Source organism: Carassius carassius, chromosome 35 (assembly GCF_963082965.1).
Source record: "Carassius carassius chromosome 35, fCarCar2.1, whole genome shotgun sequence".
NCBI classification, from domain to species: domain Eukaryota; kingdom Metazoa; phylum Chordata; class Actinopteri; order Cypriniformes; family Cyprinidae; genus Carassius; species Carassius carassius.
This window is the reverse complement of record NC_081789.1, coordinates 17,638,835-17,653,509: the sequence shown is the minus strand read 5'-3', so window position 1 is coordinate 17,653,509 and position 14,675 is coordinate 17,638,835. Positions and strand designations below refer to the sequence as shown.

The window sequence follows — 14,675 nt, the reverse complement described above, 5'->3', positions numbered from 1 at the left end:
CACCCCTAAAGCTTGCACAGTCTTTTACCACTTCCTAGATTGACATTTCACTCTGTAACATTAGTTTTAATTTATGTGCTGTTTTTATGTTGATGATCATCTTATTTTCCATATGCTTACATATGAGATCACTCGTTTCTGTGTCTTCCACGTCTGTGTTTTTGATCGGCACGTTCTGGACTCATTCAGGAGATGCGTAATAGTGCCTCCTGTTGAATAACATTGAAAACATGGAAAACTGGAAAATTCTGTGTTTGGCGGGAAAGAGTTAATAACTTCTACCAATGTTCAAATGAAACCTACGCCATTGTTCTTAGTTTACCAGTTGTACATAGTTTGTAATATATTGTTTGAAGTATTCAGCTACATAACTATTTGGAATTTTACGACAAAGAGTGGACAGCCCTGACCAATTTCTCTCCTGGTGAGATAAGGCCTAAAATTAGTGAAGTTAAACTCTCTTCAGGGTTTTGTATCTGAATTGTCTTTCTGTAACAAGTTCACAACCTTAAATTTCATCATATATCAAGACAGTTCAATCTACTTGAGCAATGTTCCCGTTTTTATGCATACTGTGATAGTTATGTGCAATAAACGTCATTTGAAGTGTACTTCAGTTTTCACATGAACACTTATAGCCATACAGCCGAGCACATAGCCTTTCAAAGTGTACTGGATTTTGAGCATGGTCAAACACAGACTCTAGACACACATGCACTAGAAAGCTTCCATGCATCTCCAGAAGTTATTTGTGATAAAAGTGTTTCTGTACTCATTTAAACTAAAGTTGTGATGTCTCTTGTGATGTCTCTAAACCCCCTCACACAAGTGCTTGTCAACGCAGGCATCATGTCAGTACTTTGTTGTTGTTTATCCGTCTCATCCATTTCTTTTAGTCTGTGAAACAACACGCCACCTAAGTGTTGACACTGGAGTCTTGAAAATTAGTGCAAAATAATTCAAGACACATGCAATCTAAGTAAACGAGCTTAGAAGAAAAGGTCCCACTTTATATTAAATGGCCCTAACTACTGTGTACTTACAGAAAACAATTTATTTTTTGTGTTTATATTGTATTGTAAAACACTTTTTCTGCTATTGATGTGGGATATGGGTAAAGTTAGGAACAGGTCTGGTGGTATGGGTAGGTTTAAGGGTGAGTTAAGGTGTAAGGGATAGGTCAACAGAGTAATTATCAATGTAATTACAGAAAATACTTACAGATGTAATTACAAACAGGTATTTTTTCTAAATATAAGTACAATGTAAAAGCATGTATGTTAACAGAAAGTCCATTGAACCAATTGCTTAATTTAAATGTAAGTAAATAGTAGTTAGTTACGGCCACTTAAAATAAAGTGGGACCATAAAATATGTTTGCCCTTTTACCTTAGAGAACATGTAAAAAGCATACTGATAAAAAAATTGTATAGACTAAATGCACTTTAAGTCACTGTGGATAAAAGCGTCTGCCAAATGCATTAATGCAATATAAATGTAAAACCAAAGTATACTTTCCTATGTAAAACTGGTAAGCTAAAACAATGGCATAAGTTTCATTTGAACATTGGTGGGCGCTATATTAAAGCAATAGTTCTCTCAAAAATAAAACATCAGTTATTAGTTTACTCATTCGCATGTTGTTCCAAACCTGCAAGATGTTCTTCAAGATATTTTTTAATTATCTTTGGTTGTATAATGGGTCCAGTATTGTTTTGGACCCCACTAAGTCATTCTTTAAACTATCTTCTTTTGTGTTGAGCAAAAAAACATCAGGCATATTGAAGCACTTGAGAGTTAAAAGCACACCAATAAGCCATTTGTCCCCATTTTCCTGTGACCTTTTGAATTTCGTCTAAATGTAAAAATACAAATTCTGTAAGTGCACCTCCAGCCTATGGTAACACCATTTCTTCTTCCCTATACATGTCCATTTAGCTCATTTTAGAGCACTAAGCCCTCTTTTTCATCCATCAATGTGCTTTAACACATTACAAACACTCAAAAAAGCAACAGCGACCATTTTACCCATCACACTGGCCTCGAAAAAGGGCAATCACCCTAATCACTGCAATTTTTTTTGTGTGTGGTGATTTGCCCAGAGCTGTTTTGGCCAGGAGATAGCCCAGGAGAGCTATAATTGCTGAAAGCCAATGGTCTTAATGTGCTTTTAACCTATGGTTGGTCAAGCTCCCTCCTGTTGACTTTAACATTTGAAATGGGGACCTTGTAAACTGCTAAAAGTAAGAGAGATGGTGCTGCCCCAAATTTCACCAGGTGCGATATTCAATATATAGCACATTTCTGGGAAAACTTCTGCAGAACTTGTTTTGTTTTCCTTAAAAATCATGGAGAAAGCAAGGTCAGCCTTGTCTGGGTTTTTGTAAGTCAATATGTTTCTGTACGTCTGAAATGCCAGTGCATAATTCTCTGAGCGTTTCTCTGATTACAGTCATTATTTTTGTTTGTGTAGGGCATGGTCCTCCTCGTTCCATAATAGGGAAAAAAAGAAAAACATGGAGATTGAGAAAAATGGTCATTTTTCATCATCATTTTGCAAGCATTTATTTTCTATTTTCTGCTGTCAAGCATTGTGCCTGCTGTGCTGTGTCTCCTTGTAATGCCCTGTTAAATGGAGTGTGAGCCAATGGATTTGGCTGGTCATTTTTCCCCATCTGCAAGTATATCCTTTAATCACATTTAAATGAGAGACCGTGTCAGACATATAATTAAGTACTTTCATATACACTCCCAGCCAACACTCAGAGAAAGACGGAGAAAGAGGAAATGAGAGAGGATGAGAGAGGAAAATATAAGGGCAAGATAGAAGAATACTAGGTCTTAAAAACTGTAGGATGCAGACTTGCTGTCTTTGACAGGCCCTAAACGTGTCTTCCTCTAAAACAGGGATATTAATGTCAAATCATCTAATTTTTTGAAGTAAATACGTTTTTTTTTACATCCACAATTTTGAGTTATAATTTTTATTTTATTTCATTTTTTCAAAGGCAAGAACAATTTTTTTGCACAATTTTTTGTTCTTTATTTAAAACAATATATTTCTAAATGTTTTTTTTTTTCCAAATATAAATTTTTACATTTTACTTTTTATATATATATATATTTGACTTTATTTTATTTGACTATTTTTTACTTAAATGGTCCTTTAGAGAAACTGATTTGCAGGCCAAATTTCAGGATAAACTACTAAACCTTAAGAGGTTGAATTTAATTTTGAACTGAACTGAAATGAAATCTTGCAAGCCTTTTTTTTTTCTGAACACTTGCTAATCATTACGATGGCACAAGAAGTGTATGCAGACTTTTTGTGTAAACTAATTTATGTTTCCTCTTGTCTCAGACCTAGCATTAGCTGAATAGATGAAGTTTGGCCCCTCTGGCCAGATGGGCTCTATCAAGAGCTCAGTGGTGCTAGACTAATACCTGCCCAACATCTGTCTCTCTCTTTCTCTGCTAGACCATAGAAAACTGTGTATGCATTTTGAGGAACCTCTCGTATCGGCTTGCAGCTGAAACGTCTCAGGGACAGCAGATAGGGACGGACGAGCTGGATGGCCTCCTTTGTAGCGATGCCAGTGGGAAGGACGGAGAGACCTCAGGCTGCTGGGGAAAGAAGAAAAAGAAGAAGAAGTCCCTGGACCAGGTAGGCCACCTGATGCATCATTTACAAGCATTGGTAGCCCTCACCTGCTGACAATAGTGACTTTAAGCAACAACAGCTGATGGAATGGCAATGGCAAAGAAAGTGCGATTGTGCATGTGCAACTTTAAGTGCTACTTCGTGATGTGTACATTGTAACAATCTATTACGGTAGTACAACTAATTTGCTATATATATACATATATATATGCCCTAATTTTCACTTATGTCACATGGGTTGTGAATGTAATTTTGTGTTGTCTGGCTAGAGAAAGAGGGCTTTATTTCACTATAAAATGCTCCTCTGCTTCTGAAAGGGATCCCAGCAAAAAGTAGGCATTTCATATCAAAATATGAATAACACAATTAGCATATTCAACTTCCTTTTACACCCCTCGTTGCCTCAAAATAATCCCAATTTATGTTTCAGTGCATTCCCCAAATAACAGATTTACACACCGCCTTTTTATAAGTTACTTCCTCTGCAAACGTAACGCTCACCACCTACACAGAGCCGCACAGTCAGACAGTGTGTTTCCCCAGTGACACGCTCTACGGCTGATAAATCACACTGTTTGTGGGTGTCAGACTAAAAGAGGGGGGAAAACCCAGCCTTTTTACAGCAGAGGAAACTTTTCATTTATCTAACGCAGGAGAAAAGTCTTCTGTGCAGACGAAGAGGGGGAGCATGAAGGTGGGAGAGCAGTTGTGTAACACAACTCCCTCTGGATATGTCTCGTTCCAGAGGAGCCATAAAGCTAATAGCTGGTGATATACTGTAGCACACCGATAGCTGAATATAATCCTCCTAAACTAAAATAAAACCTGCGTTTGCTGTAAAAGAGATGTCCGTCACAACAACCTCCGCTTGCTACGTGCCTAGCAAGAAGCGGTAAAACTTTAAAAGCAGTCAGAGTGGAATAATACATCAAAGCTATTGCTCTGTTGAGATTGCAGCAGAGACTGTTGTATTAAACATAGCGTGGGGATGTTTTGCGACGTCTTTTGCGTTTGAACATTCAAAGCTGTATTTCCTTCATTCATTACCTCAAAACCCATACATGAGTTTGCAGATCTGTTTTAGGATTCAGTCAGATGTGTCTCTTCCAATCAGGAAAGAGATGCAAGGATACCCATCTCTGCCTGTTGGACTGTAAAGAGGGCTATTTCTCCCCATTACCTAAGGTGCCCTCTCGTATCATGTGCTGGACATTCTCCTCAGCCGAGATGCTTTGAAAGAGGACACCTGGGCCTCCGGGCAACAGAAGGCTAATGTACTCCGTTAAATCATTTATCACTAAGTGGCAGCGAGGTAGCCCAGGAAACCAGAGCGTGCCGCCGCCGCGGCTCTGTCGGGCAGGGCAGTGGCATTTAGTGTAGCTAATTGACTGAGAGGGGAGAGTATGTAAACCAGAGCAGGTTCAGCCCACCAAGCACTGATACCCTTCTTTGAGTTTACTCTGAGAAATGGGGCATGGAGTGTTCATTATGCTTAAAGCTTGCTGACAGAAAAAGGGCGAAGAGAAAGTTTTTGACAATTTGAGACGCTGTTTTACGCTCTGATAGCTTAGAAGAAGCATTAAGATCACATTGTCATTTTTAGATTGAGGGTTACTCTCGTTTTGCGCTTTGAAAAGCTGTAAGAGTAGCATTTAGGCAGATTTGACTCATTTTAGATGCCTAAAAAGACACATTTTCTGAAAATCTATCTGTCTACTGTCTGTCTAATATCTAACACATTTTCTTTTCTTTTTTTATGAATCACTTAATACATAAAAATATATATTGTTAAATATAAATAATACAATTATAGAAATGTATAAATATATATTTTTTTAAATATAAAAACTTTAAGAATTAAAGTTAAAACTATTAAGAATATTTGAAAACTGCTTTCAGTTACACCACAAATTACATCACCTATATTATTATTATTGTGTATTTTTTTTTTTTTTTTTTTTTTCAGAAATTGAAAACATGTTCATCGTAGAAGAGGTGTCATTATTTTTTAATCAAATGAAAGATCTGGACATATGCAGCGTGTCTTTGACCCTGATGCCATCCTTAGCAAGCACCTTTTCCATTGATAAATTATGACATTTTTGACAGTTATTGTGTAAGATTGAAGGTTTGCAAAATGTTGTCCTCACTGTTTGCATATAGTGAAACAACAGATTAAACCAAGTCTCCTCTCAGCCTCTTAGCATTTCTTCTGCGTTCACGGTATGGGTAGAGCAGCAGCCTCACGGGGCTTCTCCACCCTCCAGCAGTTGATTGAACCACAGAGCCGCTCCTCCGAGCAGCAACGGGGGGAGATGAAAACAGACTCATTAATAATGAAGGAAGAGAGTGAGGCTGAGTGCCAGAGCTAGTTTAAGACGCTGAGGTATTTCACAAGTTGATCTGCCTGAAAGTAGGTCAGCCTGTGAGACCAGCACTTTTCAAACTGACTCACCCACACGCCTCAAATGCAGACTTACAGCTCGTCATCCCTGCCTGGTTCTGGGTCTATTCAGGCCACGATTTGTCAAGAGATCTCCTCGTGTGGTGTTTGTGTGTATGTGCAGGGGGTTACATTTGCCTTTTGGCCCATACAAAATGACAGCGATTTTATCTCAGGAGTTCGCCAGGTCGCTGTACTGATGGTTGCTAGTAAGTGGATTCCTTAATGTAATTGGTGGTCATAGCTGTAGAAAATCTGATAAAACTTTTTCTTAGGAGGAGAAAGTGTTTGTAAAGTATACAAACTGCAGCAGTGCATACTATATAACGGTGAAAAGAAATGATTATTAATTCATGAATATGACTTGCTTAGAATAATTTCTGACGCAGTCTTCCTTGATGCTTTTTTTTATAATATTGACATACACTACTGTTCAAATGTTTGGGATCAGTGAGTTAAGCAAAAGATTTATTTTTTCAGCAAAGCTGCATTAAAATGATTAATAAGTGACAGTAAAAGACATATTGCCATTTCAAATAAATGCTCTTCTTTAGAACTTTCTATTGATCATTGAATCCTGAAAAAATCATTGTGATTTAAAGAATTACCATTTCCACATGTTCCCCAAAAATATTAAGCAGCAAAACAGTACTGAAAAAGAATTGTTTCTTATGAATTCTGAAGGTACTGGAAACAATGAGATTTGGTCCCCAAACTAAAGTGTGACGAAAATGGTTATTTTAAATTGAATAATATTTCCAAACATTACTGTTTTACTGTATTTTTAACAAATAAATGAAGCCTTAGTCAATAAAATATATTTTTTTACAACATTTAAAAAAACCTTTGAATGTTAGTGTATATATAAATCATGCTGAAGAGTAAAATCACATTAACTTCTTTGTCATATCATGTTTTCTTCACTGACTTCACGTTGGCATTTGAATAGCTGCACATTTTCATAAAGTCAAACTTTTCTCACTGTTGTTCATTGAAAATAAATCAAGTTGCTTTGTCACTGCAGATTCATGTCAGTGTGAAAGCCCCTTTATGAGGATTTAGGTGCTGATGGCGATGGATTTTGTGTGTTTCCTGTCTGTCTGACTTTTTTTTCATGTCACATCATTGTTTCTGTAGTGGGATGGTGTGGGACCGCTGCCAGATACTGCTGAGCCCCCCAAAGGCATTCAGATGCTGTGGCATCCTTCGATAGTAAAGCCCTACCTCACCCTCCTGTCTGAGTGCTCAAACCCGGACACGCTGGAGGGGGCCGCCGGGGCACTGCAGAACCTGGCTGCTGGGAGTTGGAAGGTAAGCACTACGGTCAGTCACCTTGTGTATGTATCTGTCTGTGCTGAAGAAATGGCTTGGGATGCAAGTATATAAACAAATATTGTTTAAAGTAGATTAGCAGATGATTATGTGTCAGCATTCATTGTTAATTTTGCCTTGTGGATTTAATTATGACTCTATCTCTCTGGATTTTTTAGATAGATAGATAGATAGATAGATAGATAGATAGATAGATAGATAGATAGATAGATAGTTGGATAGTTGGATAGATAGATAGATAGATAGATAGATAGATAGATAGATAGATAGATAGATCGATAGATAGATAGATAGATAGATAGATAGATAGATAGATAGATAGATAGATAGATAGATAGATAGATAGATAGATAGATAGATAGATAGATAGATTGATTGATTGATTGATTGATTGATTGATTCTCCTGAACCACAGACAACATCAGAGGCGTCTTACCTGGGCTAAGGAGAAGAAGAACTGGACTGTTGGCCAGTGGTCCAAAGTCCTCTTTTCAGATGAGAACAAGTTTTGTATTTCATTTGGAAACTAAGGTCCTAGAGTCTGGAGGAAGGGTGGAGAAGCTTAAAGCCCAAGTTGCTTAAAGTCCAGTGTTAAGTTTCCACAGTCTGTGATGATTCGGGGGCAATGTCATCTGCTGGTGTTGGTCCTTTGTGTTTTCTGAAAACCAGTCACTGCACCCATTTACCAAGAAATTTTGGAGCACTTCACTTCTGCTGAGCAACTTTTTGAAGATGCTGATTTAATTTTCCAGCAGGATTTGGCACCTGCCCACACTGCCAAAAGCACCAAAAGTTGGTTAAATGACCATGGTGTTGGTGTGCTTGACTGGCCAGCAATTTCACCAGACCTGAATCTCAGAGATTATTGGTCTTATGAAGTATTCTAATTTGTTTTGATAGTGAATTGGTGGGATTTTGCTAAATGTGAGCCAAAATCGTCACAATTAAAAGAACCAAAGACTTAAACTACTTCAGTCTGTGTGCATTGATTTTATTTAATACACGAGTTTCACAATTTAAGTTGAATTACTGAAATAAATGAACTTTTCTATAATATTCTAATTTATTGAGATGCACCTGTAGCATCAGACAAACAACTGCATAGCAGCATGATAAAAAACACACTCACTCACCTTTACCATTACGTTCTGATACCAGATATGTTTAGTTTAATTGTTTTCATTGAAGGTTTTATTCGTTGTTGTCACAATTTAAATTTATTGAACGGTGCAAGAAGAAATGGTGTAAAATTGAAATTTTTCCTGACCTATAAAACTTGCTTTCATCAGATGTTAAAACCAGTACCAATCTCCCTTTTGGCCCCTGCTTCTCTCTTTGTTCTCACATCCTTTTCACCATCTCTCAACGACAAAAAGCTTTTTTTTACCTCTGTTGCTCTAGAGCTCTAATCCACCCGATATGCTCTGCAAGATCAATACTCTCAGATGGAGACAGATGCAATGGGATTGGATTGGTTTTGAAGTCTCATAACAAGTTTAGACCCCCTTCAAGAAGTTAAATGAAAGTGCTGTCCCTGCGACCCCTCTCCACACCTACAGGGCAACAGGTTGTATATGTGTCTGCTGTTGGGTTGAGTTTGTTGGAGAGACAAACGGGAAAGTAAAAGAAAGTGAGAGACTGGGTCTGTCTGCCTATTTCGTTCAGTTACCACAATTGGCTCCTCTGTTTGTTCATCTAGAAGCACTGACATCGAACCCTCATCTAATATGTGTGAACTAAGCTCTCTGTTTATGTTTTCAAAGTCCATCTCGGTCAGTGGGATTATCAAATCCCACGCTGTGTGTACTAGGAAATGGAAACAAAGCCCTTCACTTAAGATGGATCAAAAAAACACTCAAGCGCGAAGAATGCTTTCTCGTCAAAAACTCCTTTTCAATTCGAATATTTCGTTTATTGAATTACTTATAATACAAACATAAGTTTTAACGAACTGAGACGTTGATTTTCACTAAATGAAAGATTTACATTTCCACACACTCATTTTTAGTGCCATTTTTCTGTTCCTAAACCCAGTAAGCTGCCTCTGTGATGTACTTTGCCTGATTTAACAGAATTCCAGGCCATTTGATTTTTAATATACACCTCTGTGGAGCAAGATTTTGGAATAATAAGATTTCACCATGGATGGCAAAACCCCACAGAAATAGAAACTGAGTGACAAATGAAGTGTTGAGACTTGTTAGACACCATATTAGGCAGCATCCTAACTGGAAACGAACAAGTGATTCATTTGAAACACTCTACATAGGCAAAGGTTACTATGCAGTATGAAAAAGTATGGAATTTGATTTTTAGTCATTTCCAGTACTGGATAAATATGAAAAAACAAGTATGGAATGGTAAAATATTTGTGTTTCCAGGCTATTGCCCCCATTCTATTTTTCTAAAACATGAATGAGTATTTCAAAAAATAAATTCATCACACAAGCAGTGTTTGTCATGGTGTTAGAGCAGTGCAGCTAAAGGTGTAGTGATTGTTTAACACAAATTAATTAATTCATGGTGCATATTTTCATTATGCAAAACTGTTTATCTGTTTATCTACCATAAGCGCTTCTCTTTCGAACTACACTAAATGAATAAGCATCCACGTCACTCAGACTAGCAACAGATAAAGGGAGCATGCAGTACTTACAAATCAGTCTGTACTTTGCTGTTTGGTGATTATGCAACATCAAACCATGATTACAGTATTGATGTGTCAGAGGTCAATATGTGCATGTCAGAAATCGTTAAAGGTTTGTGCGTGTTCAAGAAAAACAATGTATGACACGAAAGAGGCTTTACTAATATATATTTTTTTTTATTTATTTATATCATTATATATATATTATATATATATATATATATATATATATATATATATAATATTATATTATTATTATTATTATTATAAGACGTGCTTTTCAATCCTTATTTTTGAAGAAAATAATACATTCATTCAGCAAGCATGCAAAAAAAAAAAAACATCAAAACCATCAAATTCTGTCAAATAAATGCTGTTCTTTTGAACTTTTTTTTTTTTTTCAATCAAAGAATTTTAAAATATTTAGCAGCACAACTGTGATAATAAGAAATATTTCTTAAGCACCAAATCATACTTTAGTAATGATACTGAAAATGTAACTTTGCTATTACAGGAATAAATTAAATGTGAAAATATGTTAAAATAGAAAAGGGGTATTTTAAATTGTAAAAAAAAAAATGTAAACAACTTTTAATTCTTGAGTAAGCCTATGGTCTGCTTACTAGGTAAGCAGCTTACAAGTTTTTGGAACAGAGCCTCTCTGTCACTGTGTTTTTGTCGCTCTCTTTTTTTTAATGCACACATACAGAGGTCATCAGAAATGAGAAATATGAGGGGATGCCTGCTGGGCCGTATGCTGTGGTCTCCCCCGTTACAGCAGAAGTGCAGGATAGAACAGAGTCTAATCTGAGCTGACACTCCGTCACTGATAAAGGATGATCCCACAGCTCCCACATACATAGAGAACCTCAGAAGGCTAGAGCTCTGAGCTAGTAATAGTCTTTCACTGTAACCTGGGGAGTGTGATTACACTTCAGCGGGGTGCTGATCCAAAATGAGACAATTTACAGACATTTACCCACATGGCATATCCAACTATGACGATACACTTCATGATCTCCTGAAAACTGCTGATATGTAGAATTATATATAGCAAAGTGGCCAAAAGGTGTCATTTGTCATATTTAGTGACTTACACCTGTTTATTTGTTTGTGTGTGTGTATTTGTGTGTGTGTCCCTATAGTGGTCGGTGTACATCCGTGCGGCTGTGAGGAAAGAGAAGGGTCTGCCCATCCTCGTGGAGCTGCTGAGGATAGACAACGACCGTGTGGTGTGTGCCGTCGCTACCGCACTCAGAAACATGGCCTTGGACGTCAGAAACAAAGAGTTAATTGGTACGCCCCCCCCTCTTGACTGTCATCTTTTATTTTATCAGCCACCATGATTCACTTTGTTTCAAATGGTTCAGATCCATTGGATGTGTAGAGCTCAGGGTTAACCGCTCTGATCTCTTTGGCTTCTCTGTAATGAAGTCCAGCCTCTTATGTTTTAGCCACTGTGGTAAAGAGGACTGTTCGTAACTGTCATTTTATTATTACACATTCCTGGCCACTCATCATTTTAAATTGTCTAGCAGGCATCAGGCTGAACTTGCACATTCTTGGCAGATGGCTTTTGGGCAACTGTTTATATGCTGTATATATTTTTAGTTTTGTTTGGTGTTTGGGGATTTTCATTGCTGACTGACTTTACTTAAAGAGTTGCAGTTGTGCACGTTCCACAGTGACTGTTTGATTTTTATTTTATATTTGTTGTTGTTTTAGTCTTCTGTTTGTTTGTTTTTTGTTTTTGAGGAGTTTTCTGAGGACTGAGGATTTTTCTGAAAGTGACATGCAACTCAAAATAGTTTAATTTGAATGATGTTATCAAACAGTTTGTTTTGGATTGTTGTTGTTGTTTTTGCTATGTTTTGGCTTTGTTGTTTTGGTTTGGTTTCTTTTTTTGTTTTTGTTTGTTGTTTTGTTTTATTCTTCTGTCTTTACTGTCTTTTTTTATTATTGTTCAGCTGACTTTACTGAAAGTGACAAAGGTTTTGGAGGCTTTTCAAAGGGTTCCATCACAAATGGCCCTTCCTTAACCTCATTACAGAGCATTCATATAATTCTAACTGCATTTTTTATTATTTTATAATGTTCTCTGAAGTTCACTTACAATGTTAGTGTGACTTTACATTTTTTTAAAAACAATTTAGAAGTAGTAGCCTATTTTCTGTTCTGTTTTTGAGCCTCAGAACAGTCTGTTTTAAGCGGAGTCTCGCAAGTAAATGTCCTCTGCTGTGATTGGCTTATAGTTTTGCTTATTAAAATAACAGATGGATGCTACTTTGACACTCTGAAAACAACATGGGTCATTTTGCTTAAAAATGTATAAATACACAGTATATCAAACATTCTGGAACAGACAATGCGATAATGGTAAAACACATTTACTTACACTTATATGATGCGACATTACCATTGGATCCAATAGATTGGATCTCAAAACTGCCTTATCTTTCACTTTTAGTCTCTCTAAACAGCCTGCATCCTTCTTGTTTAAAAACGAATCCATAATAAAATAAAACAAACAAATAAAATGTTCCACTTATGAGATCAGGAGCTCTTTTCTAATTTTACCACGTTTACATCGGATGCAAGGGTCCAACACGACTATAGACGACGGAACCCATTATAATCAGCAATTCTGTCTACACAGGATTTGGCAAGGATTGACAAAACAAATCCCAGACAGTAAACTAATGTCCGGTTCTATTTCTGAAATGCTCCAAGCATTCACGCTGCTTCTAACCTAAAAGAGAAATGGATTTGCTACATGACACAACAGCGCTCATGTCCGATAAGGAAGGAAAGACTATTCAAGACTAAGCAATTTCGTCCTTTCTGCTCATGTGATTCCTGGTGAAACATCCTCACAATTAATTTTTTTAAGTAAGGACATTTATTTGTTACTCATAAACCCAAAGTAAAATATAAAATTCTTTGAATTGAACCTAGTTTCTTGTTTATTTACCGAAAGTGCCACAAAAGCAGAACACAAGTTGAAATAAATTCAAAATAATGATACAAGGCCAAATTTAATGCAAGTTCTATTTGCTACAACAAACTTAAGAATATAATTAGATGTTTGTGTAAGATGTTCCAAATGTGTACGTACACACAATGCAGTTAAGCCCTGCACCCTTCAAAGTGCTCTCTTCAAGTGCTCTGTCCTTCAGAATGAGTAGGGCATAGTTACGTTCACTTTCAGTGGAATTCGCCCAGTATCTTGTTGAGTGGTACTTCATCACGTTTACACTGCTGTAACATGGAACAGATGAGATTTTCATCGCTTGATGCTCTACACCGCATTATGAGAGCTCAGGTTATGTCTTTGAATAGTGAATAATAATTGAAATTGTTTCCACCAAACATGTCAGAAGCTTTGAGGTTCTGCAATTGGGAGTTGACCTTGCCTTCATACTGAGATGCAGGCGTTTGGCATTACCCTGCTTCTGAATTAGACATATTAATGAGTACATGACACAGCATCACTAGGCTCTGTCTGAATGACAGGAAGTGGTCCGCTGCATCAGGTGCTTAATTAGAGCTTGATTTCTTCCTTCCTTCATCCCATCTCACACTGATTCACACCATTTGAAATTCTCTCAGTGACATCACTGGCAGACTATTGATCTCACCCGCTAATAAATGTGGTTTCCCTGGTGAGTTTCGTCGTCTCCATGGCAACGGCTCCCCGGTCTCATCTGCCGCTGGTTTTAGGCTCCCAAAACAACTGGTTTGCAATTGCCACCTGGAGTCTGCCTAAATTTGCACATCATCCAAAATCATTTTAGATTATGCAGATCACATTGTCTTCATTATACATTGCCATGGAAATGTGCGTTCTGTCTTTGTAGATTTAGCTTGTTTCTCAGTGCATTATGCAAAAATAACTTGCATACAGTACATGTGATGCTCACATAAATTGATATTTTTATCAGATTGCAGAGTCTATATAGAGTACATTTAGACTCTAAATTGATTTGTATTGACAAGTGTGTGCAGTAAACTTAGTATGTGACTGGTGGCTATTCTCACACTTTGCTTTATTTAGACAGTTCAGCATGGCCGTCCATCAAAAGCTTTTGAGAGCCATGAGCAATAAAATCACGTAAGGTCCCTCTTTTTAAAACTTCTCCCATAGACTCTTCCTTTCATACGTAATTATTTACATGTTTGATCACTGAATCTATATTTGAGCTCATTCTACATTTAGCTCAGGGATGGAAACTGGGCACATGAAATGCATGTAAATGGCCAATTCAATCCTACCGTTTGATCATGTATTAAAATAAAGATTGATTGTTTGTATAAATGAATTCAACAGCCTAAGTTAAAAGCATCAGCCTATATCCTGGAGCTTTGATACTGTATGCTGATAAACAGCACTTTGCAAGAGCATAAAATTCAAGTTTCTTTAGTGTCAGATTGTTTTTTTCTTTTTTTCGGGGGTGGAGGGGGGGTAGGGTGCTTTTTAGTGTGCTGTACATAAATAACTCATTTGCCATGATAACTTAACATAAAAATAATTATGATAGGGTTTTATATTAGATTAAGTTTTTATATTCGTAGCAAACGCTTTAGATATTGTA

The 14,675-nt window shown here is 37.0% G+C and overlaps 1 protein-coding gene across 3 annotated transcripts in view; it reads left to right on the top strand.

The window, feature by feature from the left end:
- ctnnd2a (catenin (cadherin-associated protein), delta 2a) overlaps nt 1-14,675 on the top strand; it is a 323,418-nt gene that overhangs the window by 280,711 nt on the left and 28,032 nt on the right. For all 3 annotated transcript variants that reach the window (XM_059524711.1, XM_059524710.1, XM_059524712.1), the window contains 3 exons: nt 3,479-3,664; nt 7,242-7,415; nt 11,229-11,379. In XM_059524711.1, the coding sequence (XP_059380694.1) occupies nt 3,479-3,664; nt 7,242-7,415; nt 11,229-11,379 (511 nt within the window). The remainder of the gene's footprint in view (nt 1-3,478; nt 3,665-7,241; nt 7,416-11,228; nt 11,380-14,675) is intronic.